The 27,736-nt window shown below is 48.3% G+C and overlaps 1 protein-coding gene across 4 annotated transcripts in view; it reads right to left on the reverse strand.

Annotated features, from left to right (window-relative positions):
• RPRD2 (regulation of nuclear pre-mRNA domain containing 2) overlaps positions 1–25,207 on the reverse strand; it is a 55,085-nt gene extending 29,878 nt beyond the window's left edge. For all 4 annotated transcript variants that reach the window (XM_056852887.1, XM_056852884.1, XM_056852885.1 and 1 more), the window contains exon 1: positions 24,958–25,207. In XM_056852887.1, the coding sequence (XP_056708865.1) occupies positions 24,958–25,207 (250 nt within the window). The remainder of the gene's footprint in view (positions 1–24,957) is intronic.
• Between the last annotated feature and the right edge of the window lie 2,529 nt (positions 25,208–27,736).

Raw genomic sequence — 27,736 nt, forward strand, 5'->3', positions numbered from 1 at the left:
CTGCCACCTCTTGCTTCTATACCCTCCAATGGCTGCACCAGCCAGGGCTCCCAGATCCTACAAACGCCACCACACCTCCAGTCCACCTCCAGCATACATGCAATCACTCCAAACTGCAAACCTGACCAGAAAAGCAGCCATGGATATTGATTTGACAGCCTCTGACAAACAAATCCATGGACAGATAAAAAGAAGTTTTTCTTCGCACAACACACTGTCAAATTGTGGAACTCCCTGCCTCAGAATGTGGGGATGGCAGCCAACTTGGAAGGCTTCAAGAGGGGAGTGGACACGTTCATGCAGGAGAGGGGTATCCATAGCTATGATTCAAAATGGATACCAGTCATGGTGCATACCAATTATCTCTAGTATCAGAGGAGCATGCCTGTTATATTAGGAGCTGTTGAGCACAGGCAGGATAACGCTGCTGCAGTCGTCTTGTTTGTGGGCTTCCTAGAATTGGCCACTGTGTGAACAGATTGCTGGACTTGACAGATCTTGGTCTGATCCAGCATGGCCTTTTTTATGTTCTTATAACAGGAAGAGAAAGTGCGCTGACTGCTGAGCAAAGGAACGTCTCCCGCACAAGCCCCACTGAAGTTAAAGGGGCAAGGGCAGCAACTTCCTAGTGCTTTTTTGCAAACATTTCAATGGGTCCAGCACATTATTTTAAAGGGAAACCGCCATACACAATTGCTTATTATTGTGCCCAAAATTACTATGGAAACAAACATTTCCTAGTCTAAGGTGCTGCACAGAGCATTTGAAGTTTACACCCACATCTTTCAAAACTAATGTCAAGACAACATAGCCAGTGGGCATACAAACGGGAAAAGTACCTTGCAGACATGTCAGGATCAAGACTTCAGGGACAATCACAACCATCTTCAAGCTTTCACTGATTTCCAAAATCCAGGCACAGATCTTGCTCCTCCAACCATCACGATTACTTGGACTAGCACAAAAGAAGTCTGTTCGTTCCACCAGTCATTCCGCAACATCCACATTTACACACAGAAATGCCCACTCATATCGTATACATACAACCTCAGTAGGGTTGCCAGCCTCCAGGTACTAGCTGACAATCTCCTGCTATTACAATTGATCTCCAGCTGACAGAGATCAGTTCACCTGGAGAAAATGGCAGCTTTGGCAATTGGACTCTATGGCGTTGAAGCCCCTCCCTTCCTCAAACCCCACCCTCCTCAGCCTCCGCCCCAAAAATCTCCCACCGGTGGTGAAGAGGGACCTGGCAACCCTAAACCCCAGAAGTCTAACAGCAGACCAATGCTCCAGATTAATCAATGCCAGCCTCCAAGAATTTTAACCGGAGTTTTGCTCACTGGACTCATCTTCAGAACACGCTTAAGCATTCTTTTTGTATAATCTGGGAATTTAATTAGCCAGAGTAATCTATCAATGCAGGTGAGTTCGAGTTTTCCCCACAGCCTATTTCTGGGTATGGTATCAAATGCTCTTTCCAAATCCATAAATGCGGCATATAGTTTTCCATTTAGGGTGGGGGGAAGAGTATTTTTTCGCCAAATGAGCTAAGATTAGGCAGTGATCCTGAGGGGCAAAACCCTTCCCTAAAACCAATTTGCTCATATCCTAAGATGTTATTAGTGGCAATCAAATCCTCCAATTTGAGGTACAAATATGAGGAATATAACTTTACCACAGAGGACAGAAGGCTAATAGGGCAATAATTCGCTGGATCATCTTTAGAGCCTTTCTTACAGATTGGAACTATAATGGAGTATTTCCAGATGGTGGGAATTTCCCCCGAATAGTTTATTTCGGAGAAAATGGGGGGCAAAATTTTGGCCCAATGAGTTGGATTTATCCTGAACAAAACATTTGGTAGGGTACCATGTCTAAACCTGGTGCTTTGAATCTGGGAATTTAAAGCCAGTCAGGCCACACCCCACCACCCCTACCCCTTTGCAACCCCTTTCCTGCTTGCCCACGTCACCCTTCTCTGTTCGGGAACAGCTAACAAACCGCCCTCTGGCTGACTCCCAGACCTCAAACCAATTCATTGGTCCCTGCCAAACAAGATGAAGCAAAATTCGCCCTCACACTCATCAAGGAAGAATATCATTTTCCAATGTTGTAAGGGACAGATACCCCACACTTTCACACGACATCTTTTCCAAGGTTTTGCATATTATGCCCCATTGAACATGCTATACATGCCAACTTTATTACAGAGGCTGAAGAACAACTGTGTGTGTGTGTGGGGGGGTAGATTTATGCGGGAATATACTTTCCAGTCCCAGGGACCTCTGCTTTAGAATTGAGCCTCCTGCCCACACTGACCATCTGTGGCACAGGTGACCCGAAAGATCCACCAGGCCATTTTTCCGAGTCTCAGCACAAAGCATAGGGAGGATTCATAACAAGAGACCGTGAACACCACAGTGAGCAGAATGCCGGCACCTTTCACGGGTGGCCCAAACAGTCTGGATCACCGGCAAAATCTATTCCAGAACACAGCTTTTCGAACAGCAAAGATCCCAGGGCCTATTCAGGTGTAGCAAGTTAAGGACCATCTCGAGACAACCAAAGCAAGGAATTAAAAACAAACACCTGGAAGACAAACACCCTTCGGGCAGTTGTGTGTGTGTTGTGCCGTCAAGTCATTTCCGACTCATGGTGACCCTATGAATCAGTGTCCTCCAAAATGTCCTATTCTTGACAGTCTTGTTCAGGTCTTGCAAACTGGGGGCCCTGGCTTGCTTTACAGAGTCAATCCATCTCTTGTTGGGTCTTCCTCCTCTCCTGCTGCCTTCAACTTTTCCCAGCACGACTGACTTTTCCAGGGACTCTTGTCTTCTCATAATGTGACCAAAATACAACAGCCTCCGTTTAGTCATTTTAGCTTCTAGGGTCAGTTCTGGCTTGATTTGATCTATAACCCACTGGTTTATTTTTTTGGCAGTCCACGGTATCCATAGCATTAATGCCTGATTTATACTGGCAGGAGTGTGGTAAGCAGGCCAGTAATTGTGGACATATATGCCTGGTTGCAGTAAGTTCAGGGGAACAGAACCTTTCGCACCACATGTGCTCCAAGCAAGAAGGCTTTCTGTTGCTGGGAAATCTGGACTGCTGGGGGTATTCGCAGAGGAAGGTCCAGATTGCTTCACCAACCACAGGTCTGCCAGTAACACCAAAGCGCAAGCGGCAAGACACGCCCGGAAATTTCAAAGTTGTAATGAATGTTTTTCCAGTAATTATCCCTGAGAATTGTGTGAGAGGGTACATGTAATGTTTTATAGACTGGGGGATAAACTACAAACACAAACAATAATCCATTCAAAAAAAGAAGCACAGAATTCATCTTATTGGCTGTACAGTTTGAACCAAAACCAAAGCTGAAAACCATACTTAAATGTCTCCTTTTGTGTGGTAGAAGGGATACTGTCAGCGTGGTATAGTGGTTAAGGGCGGTGGTTTGGAACGGTGGACTCTTAATCTGGAGAGCTGGGTTTGATTCCCCACTCCTCCACATGAGAGGCGGACTCTAATCTGGTGAACCGGGCTGGTTTCCCCATTCCTACACATGAAGCCTGCTGGGTGACCTTGGAATAGTCACAGCTCTCTTAGAGCTCTCTCAGCCCCATCTGCCTCACAAGGTGTCTGTTGTGTGGAGAGGAAGGGAAGGTGATTGTAAGCCACTTTAAAACTCCTTAAAGTTAGAGAAAAGTGGAGTATAAAAACCAACTCTTCTTCTCACAGAAATTTTTGCAGGCTTCAGCCTTATATTTTGCATTGTTTAGACTAAACTGAGCAATCTTTAAAAAAATAAAAACTGGCTACAGCTACATTTTGGGGTGTATTTTAAGCTGCATCCTAGCCCTGTTCTGCTGGAGGAAATCCCATCCATCAGCAGAGATTTTCTGCAAGATCCAACCCCTTCTCCTTCAAAACCAACCCTGCAGCCCACTTATGAAGGACTGTTTTCTTTGCCAATGAAAACCACTTTCTTAGGCACCACAGAGTTCATACAGAAACATTATAGCTTGGTTGTGGGAGGGAGAGGATTGAAAGGTCACCCGAGCCATCCCTCAGTGATCTATCTGGGTAACTTCTCGCATGCTTAGAAAGGGTGTGGGTCTCTCCAACTGGCTCCATGCTATATTTTATTACTTACTTAAAATATTTACATCCTATCTCACATGAACACATGAAGGTGCCTTATACTGAGTAAGACCCTGGGTCCATCAAAGTCAGCATTGTCTAAGACAGACAGTGGCTCTCCAGGGTCTCAGGCAGAGGTCTTTCACATCACCTACTTGCCTAGTCCCTTTAACTGGAGATGCTAGGGATTGAACCTGGGACTTTCTGCATGCCAAGCAGATGCTCTACCACTGAGCCACAGCCCCTCCCCTCGTCTCAGGGTGGCTAAAAAAGAGAAATGTTGCAATGTAATTCAACATTACAATCCATCCACAAGATGATAATACACAGGACAGGATGTTTCAGAAGGACCCCTTCCCAATTACCCACCAACAAATGCTCTTTGAAATGAGACAGGCACCCTCCTCTATTTGAAAGCCCTCCTGAATGCCTTCCACATACACTCTGGTAAACCATTCCAGAGGAACAGTCCTGCCACACAAATAGGCCACAGTGACTGCTGCTAAACACACCACCAAGGAAGAGCTGTCTCAAGGAGGGCCGGCCCTCAAGGAATTAACGATGACAGTCTGGATTTTGTACTGGACCCCAAAGTAAATATTCAACCAGTCCAAGCTGACCCAGCGTTGGAGTTGTGTGTCCAAAGCAGCTGACCCCAGACAGGAGTTTCACTGCCACGTTTAGTGCCAACCAGGATAGATTTGATCTAAATCAAATCGATTTAAATTGTGATTTAAATGATGATTTAAATCACTAGTCAGTAAGAGTAGATTTAAATCATAAGAACAAAAGAAAGGCCATGCTGGATCAGACCAAGGTCCATAAAGTCCAGCAGTTCATTCACACAGTGGACAACCAGGTGCCTCTAGGAAGCCCCCAAACAAGACGACTGCAGCAGCACCATCCTGCCTGTGTTCCACAGCACCTCATAACAGGCACACTCCTCAGATCCTGCAGAGAATGGGCATCAGTATCCATTTTGACTAGTAGCCATGAATACCCCTCTCCTCCATGAACATGTCCACTCCCCTCTTAAAGCCTTCCAAGTTGGCAGCCATCACCACACCCTAGGGCAGGGAGATCTTCTACAATCAACAGTGGGGGACTGCCCTTATCCAACTGTAGGTGGATGGCCTGACCTGGATGGCCCAGGCAAGTCTGATCTCGGAAGCTAAGCAGAGTTGGCATTGGTTAGGACTTGTATGGGACACCACCAAAGAAGTCCAGAATTGCTCTGCAGAGGCAGGCAATGGCAAACCACCTCTGAATGTCTCTTGCCTTGAAAACCCTACGGGGTCATCATAAGTCGGCTACAAATTAACAGCACTTTCCACCACCAACAGCAGAAGATGAAGATCATCTATTTAGGCCAAACAGTGGAGTTTCCGAAGGCTTTCACGGTCAGAGTTCATTGGTTCTTGTAGGTTATCCGGGCTGTGTAACCGTGGTCTTGGTATTTTCTTTCCTGACGTTTCGCCAGCAGCTATGGCAGGCATCTTCAGAGGAGTAACACTGAAGGACAGTGTCTCTCAGTGTCAAGTGTGTAGGAAGAGTAATATATAGTCAGAAAGGGGTTGGGTTGAGCTGAATCATTGTCCTGCAAAAAGTATCAAAGGTAATGTGCTAATCATTGTCCTGTAAGTATCAAGATAATGTGCTAATGAGGGTGTGTTATGTTATTCCTATGGGATAAAGAATTTTATGAACAGATTGATGGAGTAGCTATGGGAAGTCCACTCAGTCCAGTAATAGCAAACTTTTACATGGAATATTTTGAAAAGACAGCATTAGAATCGGCACCTTACAAACCTACAGTCTGGTTCAGGTTCGTAGATGATACATTTACTATTTGGAGCCATGGTGAAGAAAAATTAATGGACTTTCTAAACCATCTTAATAATATCCATCCAAACATTCAGTTTACCATGGAAAAGGAAATTGAGGGTAAACTCCCATTTCTTGATACCCTTGTCATCCGTAAAACAAACTTTCAGTTAGGTCACAAGGTCTACCGGAAACCAACTCACACAGATCGCTACTTACACAAAAACTCCAACCACCCCCCCCCGACAGAAAAGAGGAATAATCAAAACATTAATGGACCGTGCAAGACGGATCTGTGAACCACAGTTTCTCAAGGAAGAAACTAATCATCTAAATCACGCATTGCTAGCAAATGGCTATTCCAGAAATGAAATCAGAAGGGCCATTAAACCAAACAAAAATCAGAAAACTCAGGAAAAACAGTCTCCCATAGGAAAGTTATTCTTGCCATTTATTAAAGGAGTCACTGATAGGATGGAGAAACCTTTGAAAAAACGTAACCTTGCAGCTGTGGAGAAGTTTACATCGGGACCACAAAACGCAGCATACAAACAAGGATAAAAGAACATGAAAGATACTGCAGACTTGGCCAACCTGAGAAATCAGCAGTGGCTGAACATGGACTGACACAAACAGGACACAGGGTCTTATTCCAAGACACTGAAAGACTGGACAATTCTACCAACTATTTTGTCAGATTGCACCGAGAAGCCATTGAAATTCATAAACATCAGCACAACTTTAACAGAAAAGAAGAGAGTTTAAGAATGAATAAGGCTTGGCTTCCTGTCCTGAAAACCTCCAGCCTAACAAAGACAACAGTCCACAATAGCCATGCAGATTAGCTTTGGATTTCACACATTAACAGATCACTTCAGGATACATTGGTTCCATATTAACATACCACACCCTCATTAGCACATTATCTTGATACTTACAGGACAATGATTAGCACATTACTTTTGCAGGACAGTACTCAGCTCAAACCCAACCTCTTTCTGACTATATGTTTCTCTTCTTACACACTTGACACTGAGAGACACTGTCCTTTAGTGTTACTCCTCTGAAGATGCCTGCCACAGTTGCTGGCGAAACGTCAGGAAAGAAAATTCCAAGACCACGGTTACACAGCCCGGATAACCTACAAGAACCAACTTCAGCACCATTCTCTAAAAATTAGCAATATATTATATCCGTTTCTAAAACAGCAAAATATTACATTAAATGTTTGCTTATAGTGTACCCTGAGCAACCAATATGTATCTTTACTTAGGAAGTATCTAAATAATGAATGGCAACATCATCAATGATTTAATACCCAAGTAACATTTGTCACAACAGGAGGGACAGGAAAGAGAGGAAGACCAACAATAACAACAAAAGAAGAGTTGGTTTTTATATTCCGACTCTCTCCGCCACTGAAGGAAGAATCAAATCCTTCCCTTCCCCACAACAGACACCCTGTGGGGTAGGTGGGGCTGAGAGAGTGTGACTAGCCCAAAGCCACCCAGCTGGCTTAATGTGGAGGACTGGGGAAACCAACCCGGTTCACCGGATTAGCATCCACCGCTCATGTGGAGGAGTTGGGAACCAAACCCGGTTCTCCAGATCAGAGTCCAGTGCTACAAACCACCGCTCTTAACCACTATGCAACACTGGCTCTTATCAAACCAGGCAAAAGTTTCAAGTTTAGAATTCTAAGCAGATCTCCAACAGGGACGGCATTCAGGGTTTGCCACTTCACCACTACGATCATTACGTACTTAAGGGCACTAAATAAACCATGCCTCCTCCCTGCAATTCACTTAAGGACTCTTTCAAAAGTAAGAGGATAAGAATTTGTCTCATCCCGTCGTAATTATATTTTGTGCAACCGCAGCAGTGACTTCACTGCCTGGGGCACAGTAACGAAAAGGCAGGATACAAATCCAAAGAAAACGACAAAGTCTCGCAACACCTCAAAAGACTAACAAAGCTATTGCAGCGGCAGGTGCAGGAAGAGACCTTGGCTGCTGTGGGGACAGTTTGTACGCTTTCTTCTCTGTGACCCCGGGATGAGAGCACTCAGGCAGCAGAGGAGGGCAGGGTGGCGGTTCTTGGGAGAAGATTGGCCTTTACTTTGTAGCTTACCCATCTTCCAGTCTCCATGGAGGTAGGTAGCTCTTTCAAGGTTCAGAACCCCACGCCAACCACAGGGCAACCGCCTCGCCCATGTCTCTGGAACACACGATGGCTGCCACATTGAGGAACAGTGTTGAGAAGCACCACAGGTGGCTTGTCAAAGAGCCACATTTGGCTCCCAAGCCACCAAGTATCACTGTTGGAGACGTTTACAGTGTACACGTTTTAAAGAGAGACAGTATTGTATAGTGGTTAAAGTGTTGGACTAGGATCTGGGAAACCCAGATAGGAATCCCCACTTTACCATGGGAGCTCTCTGGGTACACATGAACACATGAAGCTGCCTTCTACTGAGTCAGACCCTCGGTCCATCAAAGTCTGAATTGTCTACTCAGACCAGCAGCGGCTCTCCAAGGTCTCAGGCAGAGGTTTTTCACATCATCTACCTGCCTAATCTCTTTAACTGGATATGCCGGGGATTGAACCTTGGACCTCCTGCATGCCAAGCAGAGGGTCTACCACTGAGCACAGCCCCTCCCCATTTAAATAGAGCCAGGGAAGTATATGGGTTAGAGGGTTGGACTAGTACCTGGCAGATCCAGATCTCTCACCCTCACACCAAACAGTGCACTGTGGAGAACAAGGACTTTGTTTCATAGAATCATACAGTTGGAAGGGACCACCAGGGTCATCTAGTCCAACCCCCTGCACAATGCAAAATATACCCCCCCACACAAACACCCAGTGACCCCTGCTCCATGCCCAGAAGATGGCAAAAACGCCTCCAGGATCCCTGGCCAATCTGGCCTGGAGGAAAATTGCTTCCTGACCTCAAAGTGGCAATTGATTGGCACTCCCCTGGGCATGTTTTGGGGACAGGCCATTCTGGACAAGAGCAGCATAACTCAAGCAGGTCATTGGAGAGGAAGCATAAAAATTTCCTGAACAAATGAAAACAACTCTGATATTTTCTGGTACTTCCAAGCAATTCTACCACCAACCCCCAATATCACAGCCTTCATTTGCATACTTCATTTACACTCTGCCTTTCTCCCCAAAGGGGAACCGAAGCGGCTTACATCATTCTCCTCCATTTTACCCTCACAGCAACCTTGCAAGGTAGGTTAGGCTGAGAATGCGCAACTGGCCCAAGGTCACCCAGCAAGCTTCCCCGGCAGAGTGGGGATTTGAACCAGGGTCTCCCAGATCTTAGCCTGACACGCTAACCACTACGCCACCCTGGATCTCAGCCATGGACCCACGAGGCTTCCCCATCACAACCTCTGCTGCTCCCTTCCTCTTGACAAGCTGTCTTCGAAAGGAGAGGGAAGCACAAACGACCCACTTTGCCTCCTTGGGGAGCCATCTTTGGACAGCACTGAGACAGCTTTTTGCCTCCAGCCCATTACACGGGAAATGCCGTTTTTGCATGCCAACGCGTGAAATGAGTCAGTTGGGGAAAGCGTGCAGAGTTTCAATGCCTGATTCTTCCTGCAATTCACGCAGGGCAGCTCAACTCGTCTCGTACCACAACATGGCCGGCCAAACCACCCGTCAAAGTTAAAGCACCACCACTTCACCCACTGGTTCAAATCCCGGAAAAGGTGCCAGGGGAAAGTAACGGGAGGGATGAGGGCCGATAAACTGAAGTTCAGGCCAGACGCAATGGAGGTGCTGCCGGTCCACAGAGAAGCTGCTAAAGGACTGCAGTCAGCCTGTCCTGGAGGGGTGCTGCATTCCCCTTGAAGGAACCGGTTCATAGCTTGGAGGTGCTGCTGGATCCTGGCCTATGGGTGGGAAGAACAGGTCTCCCCTAGGGCACTTAACACCTTTCATTCACTTTGGCAGATATGCCAGTCACAGTCCTTCCTCCAAAAGCACGATCTGGCCACAGCGATCTATGCACATCCAGGTTAGATTACTGTAACATGCCCTACATGGGGTTGACTCTGAAAACCGTCCAGAAACTTCTGCTGGTCCAAAATGTCCTCAACGAGAGCCAGGGCTTTTTTGGCCCTGGCCCCATAAGACAGGCTTTGCTGGATCAGACCAAGGCCCATCAAGTCCAGCAGTCTGTTCACACAGTGGCCAACCAGGTGCCTCTTAGGAAGCCACAAACAAGACGACTGCAGCAGCACCATCCTACCTGTGTTCCACTGCACCCAAAATAATAGGCATGCTCCTCTGATACTAGAGAGAATAGGTATGCAGCATGACTAGTATCCATTCTAACTAATAGCCATGAATACTCCTCTCCTCCACTAGTATGTCCACTCCCCTCTTAAAGCCCTCCAAGCTGGCAGCCATCACCACATCCTGGGGCAGGGAGTTCCACAATTTAACTATGCGTTGTGTGAAAAAATATTTCCTTTTATCTGTTTTGAATCTCTCACTCTCCAGCTTTAGCAGATGACCCCATGTTCTAGTATTATGGGAGAGCCTGGTGGAACTCTCTGTCCAATGAGACCCGGGTCCTACAGGATCTATATTCTACATTGGGCCAATTCTACACTGGGCCAATTCTAGCCCAATTCTACCTTCTGTTGCTCTAGTTGGACCAGAACCAACTGGTTGAAATTAAATCAAAAGAGTTTCCGTCTAGACATTAGGAAGAATTTTCTAACAGAGCACTTTCTCAGCGGAACAGGCTTCCTCGGGAGGTGGTGAGCTCTCCTTCATAAGAACATAAGAAAGGCCCTGCTGGATCAGACCAAGGCCCATCAAGTCCAGCAGTCTGTTCACACAGTGGCCAACCAGGTGCCTCTAGAAAGCCACAAACAAGACGACTGCAGCAGCACCATCCTGCCTGTGTTCCACCACACCCAAAATAATAGGCATGCTCCTCTGATACCTCTAAAACCTTCCCTGGAGGTTTTAAAGAAGAGGCTAGATGGCCATCTGCCAGCAATGCTGATTCTATAACCGTAAGCAGATCATGAGGGGGAGGGCACCTTGGCCATCTTCTGGGCATGGAGTAGGGGTCACTGGGGGTGTGGGGGGAGGTAGTTGGGAATTTCCTGCATTGCGCAGGGGGTTGGAGTAGATGACCCTGGTGGTCCCTTCCAACTGTATGATTCTACGATTGATTCTACATGGCCTGTAAGATGGAGATGTTCCGCCAGGCTTCTGGTTGAGGGCTGCGGCAGCATTACTTGTAGAGCCTAGCCTCCCTAGCCCCTCATTCCTTCCTTCTTTCCTTCCCCCTTTAGCCCTTCTTCCCTCCCCCTTTTTCCTAGTTGTGTATTTCCTATCCCCATTGTCTGTCGTCTCTGTCCTGAAAGGAACATCCACTTTATAACTGTGGAGGTTGGATACGGGGGATCGCATCACCCCTGTGCTGAAAGATCTCACCTGGCTGCCCAGCAGCTCCTGGGCACAAAGTGCGGCTGGTTCTTACCTTTAGAGCCCTCAATGGCTCAGGGCCAGAGCACCTGACGGAACGTTCCCTCCCCTATTGTCCCACCCTCCGTTTAAGATCTGCCTCCCAAAGATCTACACAGTTAAATTGTGGAACTCCCTGCCCCAGGAGGTGGTGATGGCTGCCAACTTGGAAGGCTTTAAGAGGGGAGTGGACATGTTCATGGACGAGAGGGCTGTCCGTGGCTACCAGTCAAAATGGACACTGGTCATGATGCATACCTATTATCTCCAGGATCAGAGGAGCATGCCTATTATCTTAGGTGCTTTGGAACCCAGGCAGGATAAATGCTGCTGCAGTCGCCTTGTTTGTGGGCTTCCTAGAGGCACCTGATTGGCCACAGTGTGAACAGACTGCTGGACTTGATGGGCCTGGGTCTGATTCAACATGGCTTTTCTGATGTTCTTAGGATGCATATGTATTCTCTCCAGGATCAGATGAGCACATCTATTATATTAGGTGCTGTGGAACACAGGCAGGATGGTGCTGCTGCAGCCGTCTTGTTTGTGGGCTTCCTAGAGGCACCTAGCTGGCCACAGTGTGAACAGACTGCTGGCCTTGATGGACTTTGGTCTTATCCAGCAGTGAAGGGAATACAGCCTTCTACTGAACCAGACTCTTGGTCCATCAAAGTTAGTATTGTCTACTCAGACCGGAAGGCTCTCCAGGGTCTCAGGCAGGGGTCTTTTACATCACTTCCTTGCCTAGTCCCTTTAACTGGAGATGCCGGGGATTGAACCTGGGACCTTCTGCATACCAAGCAGATGCTCTACCACTGAGCCGCAGCCCCTCCCCTAATTCTGACCTTGATGGATCAGGGGTCTGATTTAGTTATAAGGCAGCTTTATGTGTTCAGTGGCAGAGCATCTGTTTGGCATGCAGAAGGTTCCAGTTTCAACCCCCGGCATCTCCAGTTACAAGGATCAGGTAAGAGGTGATGTTAAAGACCTCTGCCTGAGACCTTGGAGAGCTGCTGCCAGTCTGAGTAGACAGTACGGACCTTGATGGACGGGGTGTATGTGTGTCTGATTCAGTGTAAGGCAGCTTCATCTGGTTATACAGAGAATTTGCTTGCTGTTTTGCTACAGCTGCTAAGGTGTATTTTAAAAAGTCGATAGACTAGAAAAATAAAACTGTTCTAGAATAGGCTATCTTTAACTAAGGCAATCAATGCTGTCTTGGCTTTTAAGTCAGTGCAGGATAACCTACCACAGAGTAAATGAATCTAATATTCTACAGCAGGTAGAATATCAGGAAGGGGGGCACATGCTGTGTTGCTTGTGAAATCTGTAAAATACGGCCGGGTATTTTGTCACACGATGCCTCAAGATAATTAGCCAACTTGCGTTAAATATTTTGTGTTCCTGAAATATGTTGTATCTCAGTCAGCACACTGAGAATGAGGTTGATACTGGCTTCTTGTTTGGAAATTAATTCAGAAATGGCTGGTGTTTCCCCCACCCTGAAGGTGACAGTCTGTATGAAGCCTAAACAATCATTTTGTATATTAGCTCAATTTTAACCTGACTGTGGACAAGCTAGGATAAATTTAAGTACTATGCCCAGGTAAATCATCCATAGCATCAGTAATATGGGCCAGGTTTCAATAAAAAGGGATGTGCAAGTCTTTTTTCAAAATGGGGAAAAAAACTAATAAGACAGCGGAATCAGCTATCTAGGGTGGTGGTGAGCTCCCCCTCACTGGCAGTCTTTAAGCAGAGGCTGGACAAACACTTGACAGGGATGCTCTAGGCTGATCCTGCGTTGAGTAAGGGGTTGGACTAGATGGCATCTATGGCCCAACTCTATGTTTCTGTGAATGGATGGAGACAAAGGGTCTATGTACGACCATTACAAGGAAAGATGAGTGTGGGTGGGTGGGGAGGAGACCACCCATGTCTGAATTCTTACAGGTAAGAAATTTCTTAATTAAATGGTTCAGAAGATCAGATTCAGCTACTTTTAAAGTAACACAGTTCAAAAGAATATTGGTAATAAGACCCAGTCAGTTTCTAATACATATAGGGACACATACTTTTTTAAAATATTGAAGTCTCAAAAAAAGGGGGGGTGGAGAAATATGTGCACTACTTACTTGCCTATAAATCCTAAAATCATTTTACTGGTTTATCTTAAAATGCATCATTTATAAAGTAAGCTATCCTGTAAAATTGTATTATTGTCATACTTATGGAATTTAAGGATATAAACGTTTCGGCTTTCTATAAGAAAAATTGCAATTATACTCGAGAGAGTTGCAAACTGCTGCACCCTGTGCAGCTTAACATACGTATCTTAATTTTTATCACCTGAGAGTCAGGAAAAAATGAGTTTTGAAGGTAGAAAAACAATTATGTAGCAAACGAAAGAAACCATGTTAGGACGGAAACGCTTATACGATCACAACAGATAGGGCTACCTGCATATTTGAATATTAAGTTAAACCTCATAACAATGTAAATACTGAACTCTTGCATAATATTTACAATTAAACACATTATAGTATATTAACTGTTGCCAAATTTATTTAATTTACTTACATTTAACCAAAAACACTCCTGCAAACACAGTGTATGTCTAATATGTGATTATCTAATGCTATACAGTTTGTCTATGAATAACCTTGTCTTATTAAACATTTCATTCATTCCAAAACAGAAAATATTTCATAGGAGCTCCCCCCAAAATCCTCAGGGAAGTAAAGGTTTAATCATTAATATTTCTGAGGGTTCTTACTTTTTTTGGGGGGGGGGTGACTTCACATCTCTTACAGTGCAATCCTAAGAACACTTTCCTGGGAGTAAGTCCCATTGAGCATACTTTAGTAGAATTCTGAGTAGACCTGCTTAGGATTGCGCTATAAATGCAATTCTATCATAATGTTTGACTGAACAACAAAGAAGCTAAACCAGCTTGCAAACAAAATGGCAAAAAATCTGAGTACAGTTTTAACCAGTAATGTCTGGAGAGAGAAATATGAAAACCTACACTATATGAACTACAAGAAAACTGCTATAAAAAGCCACATAGTGGTATTTAACACCAGATTAGCCAAGATCTAAAGCAGCTATAGTATAACATGGTGAGGTTACTGGAAACTTTGAACTCTACCTGAGACCCTGGAGAGCCGCTGGTCTGAGTAGACAATACTGACTTTGATGGACCAAGGGTCTGATTCAGTATAAGGCAGCTTCAAGTGTTCATGTGATAGTTGACGGTGGCCACATAGGAAAGCTACACAATTCTCAATTCAAATAAATCCCACTTACCAATATTATCCTAAAAGCCAATTAGAACCTGAAGAATGCATGCTGACTTCCCTGAAAAGAGTATTTACTATGAGCAGCAGCTAGGGTCGTTTTCTCCCTGACCTGGATAGCCCAGGCTAACCTGATCTGGTCAGATCTCGGAAGCTAACCAGGGTCAGCCCTGCCTAGTGTTCGGATGGCTGACCTCCAAGGAATACCAGGGTTGTGATGCGGAGGCAGGCAACGGCAAACCACCTCTGAGCATCTCTTGCCCTGACCTGGATAGCCCAGGCTAGTCTGATCTTGTCAGATCTCGAAAGCTAAGCAGAGTCAGAAGAATAAGCAGTCAGAAGTTTTTTACATGCCGACTTTCTCTACCACTTAAGGGAGACTCAAACCGACTTACAATCACCTTCCCTGCCCCTCCCCACAACAGACACCTGTGAGGTAGGTGAGGCTGAGAGACCTCCAAGAGAGTTGTGACTCGCCCAAGGTCACCCAGCTGGCTTCATGTGGAGGAGTGAGAAAACCAACCTGGTTCACCAGATTAGCCTCCACCGTTCATGTGGAGGAGTGGGGAATCAAACCAGGTTCTCCAGATCAGAGTCCACCGCTCCAAACCACCGCTCTTAACCACTACACCATGCTGGCTCAGCCCTGGCAAATATTTGGATGGAAGACCACCAAGGATGTCCATAGTTGCTATGCAGAGGTGGGCACTGGCAAACCACTTCTAAACATCTCTTGCCTTGGAAACCCCACCAGGGGTCACCATAAGTCAGACATGACTTGACAGCAAAAAAAGAAGTGGTTTCACAAAACTCTGGAGGTCTGCAGATATTCCTAGGTATCTGAAAATTTAAGAATCAGCACTCAAGGTGCCTCATAGAGCTGAGTGAGGTGTCAATGAACCGGCGCATTTCAAGAACATTTCAAAAGCTTCACTGAGGAAGGCTAAATAATCCTTTCTTGCAACCAACCCATACTTTGTTGTAAGAAACCCCTTCTTCTTGCACTAACAGAGGGGCCCATGCTAGGGCTCTGTACACGCTGTGACTATGCAATGACTTTGTACATGTATTGAGTGTATTTGGACATTTTAATACAAATACTAATTTAAAAGCCTCCCCAACAAATGGAACGTACATCATTTGTAGTTTCGGAACGGAGATGCCATCAATATGCTGATGACACTGAGCTCTATATCTACATAGGTCTGCCTTTGAAATCAACCTGGAGACTCCAGTTGGTACAAAATGCTGGAGATTAGCTACTACCAGTAGCTACGTGGATCGGGTATGTTACTCCCATTCTGCAGTCACTCTCCTCCCTGCCCATCAGCTACGGGGCTCAATTCAAGGTACAAGCTTACCTTGGCGATAAAGCGAATATCACAATAAAGCGAGTCACATGACTTTTTTTTGGTTTCCCAGGGCGTATAAAAGTTAAGTTTATGTTTACACTATACTGTAATCAATTAAGTGTGCAATGCAATTATGTCTTTAAAAAGTACTGTAATAATAATGGAAAAGTTTGAAATATTGTGAAAATTACCAAAATGTGACACGTGAGCACATGCAGTTGGAAAAATAGAGCCGATAGACTTGCTCGAGAGCACAGTATCTGTGGAGCACAATAAAGCGAAGTGCAATAAAACAAGGTACGCCCATACTGGCTATCACGTGTAAAGCCCTCTCACACCTACAGACACGGTGATGTTACCCCAAGACCGAACCACTGGTGCATGCTCACATACAGCAACAGCCGTTCCACCAACAGCCGTTCCAACAACTACCACAAAACCCAATGGAGCAGCTCCACCATCTTGTTTCTCAGGTTTTGTGACTGTGCATTAAGGTATTGGAGGGACCATGGCGACCTCTCCAGCACACCCGTGCCCCAACCAAGGATCGCAAGGCATCAAGAAAAACATAAAGCCACGAAAGGAAGAACAAAGCAAGCGAGCAATCTTTAGAAGCTGATCCAGGCAAAACGAGGGTGCACATCTGTGAACTGCTGTCATTGGGCGCCACCAACTATAATCACTAACAAAACATTTCAGCTTCTAATTCATATTTGCACATCTCCCAAACCAACAGAAGCAGCAACGGGAAAATATGGTCACTGAGCCAGTTTTTCATCTCGCCCAACCAAATGACCGAATCAGCACTGGTCTGCTCACTTTTACAGTTCCCTGGCTAAATAATTTTGGGTCAGATCCAGCAGATCCACTACTGGCTACACTGCTCCCTAGTTCAGACAGCCGGCCCCTGATTCAAGAGGTAAGCAAAACAGATTCACAGGATAAAAACACCAGGAGAGACCTGATAGATCAAACAAGGTGTCCCTCTAGTCCAGCATCTTGCACACTGGCCAACCGGTTCCTCTGGAGGGCCAACAAGAGGGCATAGAGGCCAAGGCCTTCCCCTGACAAGAACATCAAGAGCGCCCTACTGAATCAGACCAGAGAGGGTCATAGAAGAGACCACCAAGGTCATCTAGTCCAACCCCCTGCACAATGCAGGGAATTCACAACTACCTCCCCGCCCACACCCTCAGTGACCCCTACTCCATGCCCAGAAGATGGCCAAGATGCCCTCCCTCTCATGAACTGCCTAAGGTCATAGAACCAGCATTGCTGACAGATGGCCATCTAATCTCTGCTTAAAAACCTCCAGGGAAGGAGAACCCACCACCTCCCGAGGAAGCCTGTTTCACTGAGGAACCGCTCTAACTGTTGGAAAATGTCTAGATGGAAATTCTTTTGATTCAATTTCAACCTGTTGGTTCTAGTCTGACCTTCTGGGGCAACAGAAAACAACTTGGCACCCTCCTCTATATGACAGCCCTTCAAGTATTTGAAGATGGTCCATCTAGTCCAACATCCTGTCTCACACAGCAGCCAACCAGTTTCTCTGGAGGTCCAACAACTGTGCATACAGGCCAAGGCCTTCCCCTGATGTTGCCTCCTAGTACTAGTATGCAGAGGTTTACTGCCTCTGAACACGGAGGTTTCCTTTAGTCTTCACGGCTAGTAGCCACATATAGACCTCTCCTCCAGGATCCGCCACCACATTTGATAAGCAGTAACAGCTTAGAAATATTTTGGCCCCTGGAAAGGGCTTAAGCTGCAGAATAATCACCAATTTCCAATCCCAATTTCTACACCACAACTATGCCAAGGCAAAATACCGAGAAGACTAATACAGCCAACAGGACAGTGTCTCAGTATAAGAGGATCAGTGCTTTAAATCATCATCGACGACAGAAATTTTTAATGTTTCAAACACAGCCATGGTGGCAGATCAACACTGCTTGGTAAGCAAGACAACACCTCAGGAATCAAGATAATCAGAATATTTTAGGAGCTCCCCAGAGAAGCCTTGCAAGAAGTGGGGGGGGGGGTTTCCTGACTGCTTGCAGGCCCTGCTGCAGCACATATGCTACAGTAGGCGCCGTCTGATTTATTTAGTGTTGATTATTATTAGAGGTCTATAAAATTATGCATGGTATGGAGTGGACAGGGAGAAGCTTTTCTTCCTCTCACATAATACCTGAACGTGGGCTCGTCTGCTGAAGCTGCAGGGTGAGAAATTCAAAACTGATAAAAGGAAGTGTTTCTTCACACAATGCATAGTTAAACTGTGGAACTCCCTGCCCCAGGATGTGGTGATGGCTGCCAACTTGGAAGGCTCAAAGTGGAGAGTGGACATGTTCATGGAGGAGAGAGGTATTCATGGCTACTAGTCAAAATGGCTACTAGTCATGCTGCATTCCTATTCTCTCCAGGATCAGAGGAGCATACGTATTATATTAGGTGCTGTGGAACACAGGCAGGATGCTGCTGCAGTCATCTTGCTTGATGGACCTTGGTCTGATCCAGCAGGGCTTTCTTATGATCTTATATTCTAAGTGAGGTGAACGCTTTTATGGGCTAGCGATTCCGGTGGACTTATTTGCATGGCTACTTCCTCCCCACTTAACTATGCACACCTGCAGTATGACACAGGAGTTAAGAGTGTTGGACCAAAATCTGGGAGACCCAGGTTTGAACCCCAACTCTGCCATGAAAGCTTATTAGGAGGAGAGAGAATGACTGAACATAAGAACATAAGAAAAGCCCTGGTGGATCAGACCCAGGCCCATCAAGTCCAGCAGTCTGTTCACACAGTGTCCAACCAGGACACCCAACCAATGTCAAAGGGCTATATGCTGTATAAAATGGAGGGCAGAATGATGTTGTATGCCACCTTAGGTCCATGCTGGGGAGAAAAGTAGGGTCTACATGTCTTTTTTTTTTTTTGCTACCAAGTCACAGCTGACTGACAGTGACCCCGGTGGGTTTTCAAGGCAAGAGGTGGTTTGCCATTGCCTGCTTCCACATCACAACCCTGGTATTCCTTGGAGGTCTCCCATCCAAATACCAGCCAGGGTCAGGGCTGAGTGTGTGACTGGCCCAAGGTCACCCAGCAAGTTTCCTAGTCCAACATCTTAACCTCTACACCACGCTGGCTCTCAGTGTCTAATTCAATTTAAATAAAACAGCCAGCCCCTACTTGATCGACAGATCACAGTAACCAAGAGAAAGAGACCACCTGTCTACCAGCCACCAAGTTTCTGGGTAATCTAAGCCCCTATCAGTCCTTGTACTTAATTGTGCAGCTTGAGAGAGTCACGAAGGGCAGCTTCAACTGGCTCGAGGAAAACAAAACGCTGCTTAGTCTTAGCGACACCTGACTAACAGAAAAGGAAGTATCTCTTCACACAACGCATAGTTACATTGTGGAACTCCCTGCCCCAGGAGGTGGTGATGGCTGCCAACTTGGAAGGCTTTAGGAGTGGAGTGGACATGTTCACAGAGGGATATCCGTGGCTACTAGTCAAAATGAACACTAGTCATGATGCACACCTGTTCTCTCCAGGATCAGAGGAGCATGCCTATTATATTAGGTGCTGTGGAACACAGGCAGGATAAATGCTGCTGCCGTCGTCTTGCTTGTGATTTCCTAGAGGCACCTGGTTGGCCACTGTGTGAACAGATTGCTGGACCTGATGGGTCTGGTTTTGATCCAGCAGGGCTTTTCTTATGTTCTGGACACCTGAGACAATTTGTTATTTTGCTCCCTACAGCCTACAGAGGCTCAAGATAAAGTACAACATTGGAAATCCTTGCTTGCTTACAGCCCTGTGGAGCGGGCCACGAGGAAAGGGGAGGGATCATGTTGCGGGGCCAGTGAGAGAAATGTTTTTAGTGATTACTGATTTATACACTGCCTTTGCTTTGCATCTCAAGAGGCCTGGCCACTGCCACCATTAGGGGAGCAAATTCAACTTGGTTAGTTTTTGTTAAATTGTAGCTCCGATCTGGTCTACCTCTTTTGCTCTGTGTGGTGACGCGAAAGCGATGCTGCATCTGGCAAAGTGGATTTTATTCCAGGAAACCTTACAGTAGAGTAAAATCTTGTCAGTCGGCAAGGTGCCACTAGACCACTTGGAAAGTGGCGGCGGCTCAGCCGTTGGCCAGGGGCTCATCTGTTGGCCAGGGGGTAAAGACTTCCTTGTTTAGCATTCCCTCACTAACGCTTATTAGCCCTGTTTGTGTCTTTATACGTGTTTGTGTTTTATTTAATAGTTTAAAAAGTTATATACATATCTGTATTTTAAACACCGTTTTAATGTACACCGCCTAGGGCACCCTATCTAAGAACATAGGAAGAGCCCCGCTGGATCAGACCCACGGCCCATCTAGTCCAGCATTCTGTTCAGGCAGCGGCCGACCAGGTGCCTCTAGGAAGCCCACGAGAAGGAAAGACTGCAGCAGCACCCTCCCGCCCGTGCTCCCCAGCAACTGATACAAAGAGCCAAACTGCCTCTGGAACTGGAGAAAAATAGATATCCATCATGATTAGTAGTCACTGATAGCCCAGTCCTCCATGAAATTTGTCCACTCCCCTTTCAAAGCCTTCTAAGGCAGCAGCCATGACTATATCCAGTGGAAGTGAGTTCCACAATTTAACTTCCTCTTGTCTATTCTGAATCTCCCACCCTTCAGCTTGGTGTAGTGGTTAAAAAGCAGTGGTTTGGAGTGGTTGACTCTAATCTGGAGAACTGGGTTTGATTCCCCACTCCTGCACATGAGCGGTGGACTCTAATCTGGTGAACCGGGTTGGTTTCCCCACTCCTCCACATGAAGCCAACTGGGTGACCTTGAGCTAGTCACAGCTCTCTTAGAGCTCTCTCAGCCCCACAGGGTGTCTACTGTGGGTAGGGGAAGGTGATTGTAAGTTGGTTTGATTATCCCTGAAGTGATAGAGAAAGTCAGCATATAAAAACTAACTCTCTTCTCTTTACTGGATGACCCCGCATTCTAGCATTGTGAGAGAGGGAGAAAAGCTTCTCCCTGTCCACTCTCTCCACACCATGCTTAACTTTATAGACCTCTATCATGTCTCCCTTACCTGCCTTTTTCTGAGGTAAACAGCCCTAATCGTTTTAACCGCTTCTCATAGGGTAGTTGCTCTAGCCCCCTGATCATTTTGATTGTACTTTGCTGCACCTTTTCAAGTTCCACAAAATCCTCTCTCATGTGCAGTGACCAGAACTATACACAGCATCCCAAGTGAGTTCTCGCCATTGATTTGTACAAGGGTAGTATGACAGCGACACCTTTATTCTCTATTTCTGGTATAAATTATGGCTTGCACGGAATTTGCCTTTTTCACAAAAGCCGTACACTGTGTCAACATTTTCATCGAGCTATCCACTACCACCCCAAGGTCCCTTCCTTGGTCTGTCGCTGCCAGCACAGATCCCATCAGTGTATATGTGAAGTTGGGATTTTTTAATGTGTAGAAAAATGGCTTACAAATGTTTTAAAATAAATAAACAGATCAATAATTTTTCTCATGTGCCATCATCTGCAAAGAACCAGTTGCCTTCGCATCGTTTGCTTCTGCAGGTGGCTGTAACGTGAAAGCTTAGCCCCAAATTCTTGGGACAAGAGGCACAGATTCAAATCCCCATCCAATCACAATGTTCTCTGGATGGCCTTTTCAATCCCATTTAGCCTTCTTCACAGGGATAATATTCCTGCAGCACTTTGCTTAACTACTGAGATATATCACCACAATCATCTTAAAAACAATCCTGTAAGACCCCAATTCGAACCTCCCCCCTGAAGTTCATAGAATCACAAAGTTGGAAGGTACCACCAGGGTCATCTAGTCCAACCCCCTGCACAATGCAGGAAATTCACAACTACTTCACCCACCACACCCGAAGATGGCCAAAAAACACCCTCCAGGGTCCCTGGCCAATCTGGCCTGGAGGAAAATTGCTTCCTGACCCCAAAGTGGCGATCGGCACTACCCTGGGCATGCAAGGACAGGCCAGGAGAGCCAAGCGCTGGCAACAACCCTTCCTGCACTCCCTCTCATGAGATGGCCTCAGGCTAGCCAAACTTCCCTCGGTTTCTGCATATACTGGCCAACTTTGCCAGGTTGTTGACAGGATTACTGCCACAACATACGTTCAGGATTTTATTTAAAGTGCATGGTTTATAAGCCAAGCGCCTCCTTCGCAAACCTGCACGCACCTGCATATCCCCTCCCCCAATTTGGGGGGCATTCTTACATTCTTATTTGGGGGGCATTGTCAGCTACAATCACTGCGGTAATGCACGTAAAGTTCTTCGAACACACGCTAGAAGACCAACAGCCTGCTCCGACACATGTTTCCTCATCAGTCAGGCTCACCAAATCCAACTGAAAGAGGGAGATGTGATCATTGAACACATGAAGTTGCCTTATACTGAACCAGACCCTTGGTCCATCAAAGTCAGTATTGTCTACTCAGACCAGCAGCAGCTCTCCAGGGTCTCAGGCAGAGGTCTTTCGCATCACCTACCTGCCTAGTCCCTTTAACTGGAAATGCCAGGGATTGAACCTGGGACCTTCTGCATGCTGAGCAGATGTTCTGCCACTGAGCCACAGCCCCTCTTCATTACAATCAAAGAGTCAGCTCTGCAGATACCCCAAATCCCTCTGCACCACAGCTTCTGATCCACCACCCAGGTCTGTTATAGGGATCACTGAAATATATGTGACGAAAGATCTTTCAACCCCCCTGAAAAGTACCAGGTGAATGCTAAGCGGTGCCTTAACCCATCCTGTGATTATGGGGAAGGATCACAGAGAGAAAAGCATGTACAACAAAATCTCTGCACACTTTAAAAGGTACAACACACGCCTAGGAAGAAATAAACAGACACATGCTCAATCATATACATCAGTCTCCGTAAAAGTTACAACTTTCTACTACTCTGCATTTCTAGCCCACCTTCCAGGGCTGTGGTAAGGCTCACCGAGCAAATGGAACAAGTGAAGGTCTTTGAAATGCAACCCACGCCGCCACCAAGGAGCACATTAAGGAGTCTTCTCTCTGGAAGCCAAGCGCCCTGCTCCCAGCCCCTGCCTTCCAGGGGAGCTGCAAACGACCTGGGAGATGAATGCCCAGACCAGAAGAATGAGATGGGATGCTTCAAAACACGCTGGACATCTATCCATCATACGAATCTTTCTCCAACCCCTTAACCTGCAGGCAAGTTGATCTACCTGACCGTTTCTGCGGCCACCCCACACCCCCTTCTGCCATCTCACTGCCCTAGTCTAGTCCAGGATCGTGGAGACAAACAGAAGGGATGCAGGCGCTTGCTCCTTTCACTCTGATAAACGAGCTCGATGACAGCAAGGACACCGCCGCCGATTATTAGCAGCAAAAGCACACAATAAAATTTCACAAGATGCAGGTGCCTGAGTAACCCCTCGTCACTAGCAGCAACAGCAACTTACACGGTTTTAAAATGGGATGGGAGTAAAATGATGCAGGAGACAGTCCACTAACGGCGACTCTGGCCAGATGGAGCCTCCCCAACCAGAGGCAGGGCTATGCGAAAGAGCTCGCTGGTGGAACTGCCTGCCACAAGGCGGTCTCAGGAGGGCCTCCTCATGCAGAGGCACTATAACTCTATGCAAAAAAGCTACACAGTAGGGCTGGTGTTAGACGGTCCCAAGAGAGCCTCCTGATCCAGAGGTATGCAAAGGGGCTCCATAGCAGGGTTGGTGGAACTGCCTACTACTACAAGACAGTCCCAGGAGAGACTCCCCTTGCAAAGGCAGTATACCTCTATGCAAAAGAGCTCCATACTTCTATGCAAAAGAGCTCCACTGACTGCTACCACAAGACAGTCCCAGGAGAGCATCCCAGTGTAGAGGCAATACACTTCTATGCAAAAGAGCTCCATAGTGGAGTTGGTGGAACTGCCTGCTACTACAAGACAGCCCCAGGAGAGCCTCCCTGTGCAGTCTACCTCTAATCAAAAGAGCTCCACAGCAGGGCCAACGGAACAGCGAGCCTCAAGACAGTCCCCAAGAGAACCTCCCCTTGCTGAGGCAGTCTACCTCTCTGTGAAAGAGCTCCACAGCGGGGCTGGCAGAACAGCCTGCCATAAGATGGTCCCCTAGAGAGCCTCCCTGTGCAGAGGCAGTACACTTCTATGCAAAAGAGCTCCACAGCAAGGCCAGCAGAACAGCCTGCCACAGACAGCCCCCAAGAGAGCCTCCCCATGCAGAGGCAGCCTACCTCTACACAAAAGAGCTCTACAGAGAGGTTGGTGGAATTTCCTGCTACCACAAGACAGTCCCAGGAGAGCCTCCCCGTGCAGAGGCAGTATACTCCAATGCAAAAGAGCTCCACAGCGGGGTTTGGTGGAACTGCCAGTCCCAGGAGAGCCTCCCCGTGCACAGGCAGTCTACCTCTACGCGAAAGAGCTCCACAGCGGGGCTGACGGAACAGCCCGCCGCAAGACGGCCCCCAAGAGAGCCTCCCCGTGCAGAGGCAGCCTACCTCTATGCAAAAGAGCATCATCCCGGGGTTGGTGGAACTGCCTGCTACCACAAGACAGTCCCAGGAGAGCCTCCCCCTGCAGGGGCAGTCTACCTCTACGCGAAAGAGCTCCACAGCGGGGCTGACGGAACAGCCCGCCGCAAGACGGCCCCCAAGAGAGCCTCCCCGTGCAGAGGCAGCCTACCTCTCCGGGAAAGAGCTCCCTGGCGGGGCCGGCGAAAGACGGTCCCGGGCTTGCCTCCCCGGCGCGGGGGCGACGTCGTCCCCCGCCCCCCCCGCCCCGCCCCCCCGGCTCACCCCTCCTCATGGCCTTCATCCAGAGGTGGACGATGGCGCCGTGGTGCCGCTTGTTCTCCAGGCACCAGGACGAGAGGCCCTGGATGGACTCCATGGTGTTGGTCAGGGCCTGCAGCTTCCTCTCCAGCGTCCCCTCCAGCAGGGCCGGCGCCGCCGAGGACGACGACGAGGAGGACGACGACGACGAGGAGGAGGAAGAGGACGAGGCCTTGCCCCCGCCTCCGCCGCTGCCTCCGCCGCCGGCCGCCATCTTCCCTCCCCTTCGGTCGCACAAGCAACGCCGCCGAGGGAGGGGGGAGGGAGGGAGGGGGAGAGCGCGCGCGCGCACGCGCAGACGCCCGCTCCAGCGCGCGCGCGGCCACGCCCCCAAGCCCTCGGCCCGCAGCGCGCAGGCGCAAGCCGTGGAAGCCCGACGGGCCGAGCGCAGGCGCAGTGGTGCGGCCGGCGTCAAAGTCGACGGGGGTCCATCGACGGGGGGCGTGAAGGGCAGAGCCGGGCGGAAACCGATAGCGGGCAGATGAACGAAGGGCCGCCCTGCCTCGCCCCAGGTTTTTGCAAGGCCAGCTGCCCGCTTGCAGTGGGGGGAGGGGGGGGTCCCTTTTCTGATATGAAGGAGTTGTTTTTTACATGCCGACTTTCTCTACCACTTAAGGGAGACTCAACCCGGCTTACGATCCCCTCCCCCTCCCCACAACAGACACCCTGAGAGAGCTCAAAGGGAGCTGTGACTAGCCCAAGGTCACCCAACTAGCTTCATGTGGAGGAGTGGGGAAACCAACCCGCTTGTACAGGTCAGATACCACCGCTCTTAACCACTACACCACGCTGGCTCTTCCCCCCCCCCCCCCGCTCTCTTGCGTACAGAAAGGTTTGTTCATCTAGGCGAGGCTCTGGGGCCGCGCTTGCAGCAGGCAACGACACCCCACCCCTCGAGGCAAGCAACTGCTGCTCCCTCGAGACTGGCTGCGGGGCTGCGCGCGTGCTAAGCTGTACGAGGGGGCGTGCGCTGCGTTGCCGCCCAATCCTCCAGCCTGCGCGCCGCTGCTCGTGGGATGGGAGGCAAGTAGGCGTTGCTACGCGTGAACAGCGCCCCTTCGCAAGCAGGCAATGCAATGCAATGCCAGCCCCTGCTTTGCGCCACACTCCTTGACTTCCCGCCCTGCCCGGCGCCCTTGCAGAGCCTTCCGGCCGCGGGATCAGCTCGGCCGGCCTCCCCCGTCCCGCCAATGGACGCTTCCAGAGCCTCGCGGGCCCGCCCCCCTGGGAGAGCTCGGTCGCCCACAGCAACGCCCCTCCCTTCAGATCAAAGGGCAGGGGACGAATCCGACGCTGGCGCTCTTCGCTTTGCTATTGGCCTGTGCGCGCGCTCGCAAGCCTGCCAATGAGGAGGCCAGCGAAGCGCGAGGCTTCGCCCTCTCCGACCGCTGTTTGCCAATCATAATACAGCTGAGGCGCTGCGCAGCCAATGGGAACGAAAGAGGTGGCACGAAGAGGGAGGGAAAGATGGCGGCGCCTACTTTTCCCGCCCCCTTCAGCGGTCAGGCTGCAGCCTCGACCCTGAGGGGAAATACGGTTTAAACGGCAGCTTCGCCTCCCGTACAACGGTCCCCGGTCCCCTTCCATTCAACAGCTGCCCAAAGATTGCAGCGGGTATTAAAAGTCTCGAGCCGCCATTTTGGCTTTCCCAGTCTCACGCAGCACAAAATTGTCAGAGCGCATGCACAAAAAAGGGGGATAAGCTGAGGTAATATGCGCATGCGCATAATGTACGAGCCCGGCTGTTGGGCTGAGTCGCTGTTGGGGGAGCAGTGTTGGCCGAGGTTTCTGCGCAGGCGCTAAAAAGTGCAAGTAGCGTAACGCGCTTGCGACAAATGAACGATTCCCTATGCGTCTAGATGTGGTCCCAGAACCCTTTGCGCCCCAGTGGCCCATTCTCCCGGCATGCCAAAGGACTTTGGCCTCTTTTTTGGCTTCTCCCAGCATCTAATGGGGTCGTTAGTGCGCCTGAGGGGCTTGCGTTGGTTTTTAAGACCGAAGAGCTGAAGGGTTTTTGAAAACACTCCGACAAGATGTTTCGGAGACAGGGCTGCCAGCTCTGGGTTGGGAAATACCTGGAGATTTTGGGGGTGGAGCCTGAGGAGGGTGGGGTTTGGGGAGGGGGCTTCAGTAGGGTATAATGCCATATAGTCCACCTTGCAAAGCTGCCATTTTCTCTAGGTGAACTGATTTCTGTTGCCGGGAGATCAGTTGTAATCCCAGGCGATCTCCAGACACCACCTGGAGGCTGGCAACCTTAGCTGGCAATCCTATTTGGAGGTCACATGAACACATGAAGAACACGTGAACATTTGAAGCTGCCTTCTACTGAACCAGACCCTCGGTCCATCCGAGTCAGTCTTGTCTACTCAGACCGGCAGCGGCTCTCCAGGGTCTCAGGCAGAGGCCTTTCGCATCACCTACTTGCCTGGTCCCTTTAACTGGAGATGCCGGGGATTGAACCTGGGACCTTCTGCATGCCAAGCAGATGCTCTACCACTGAGCCACAGCCTCTCCCCATTAATTCATGGAGTTGGAAGGTGTCATCAAATCGCAGCCATCTGACAAGCCCTCAAGGGGTTTTCAAGGCAAGAGATGTTCAGAGGTGGTTTGCCATTGCCTGCCTCTGTGTAGCGACCTTGGACTTTCTTGGTGGTCTCCCATCCAAATACTTGCCGTGGCTGACCCTGCATAGCTTCCAACGAGATCTGGGTCAAGGCAAGAGATGAACAGAGGTGGTTTG

This window comes from Euleptes europaea, chromosome 7, assembly GCF_029931775.1.
Source record: "Euleptes europaea isolate rEulEur1 chromosome 7, rEulEur1.hap1, whole genome shotgun sequence".
NCBI lineage: Eukaryota > Metazoa > Chordata > Lepidosauria > Squamata > Sphaerodactylidae > Euleptes > Euleptes europaea.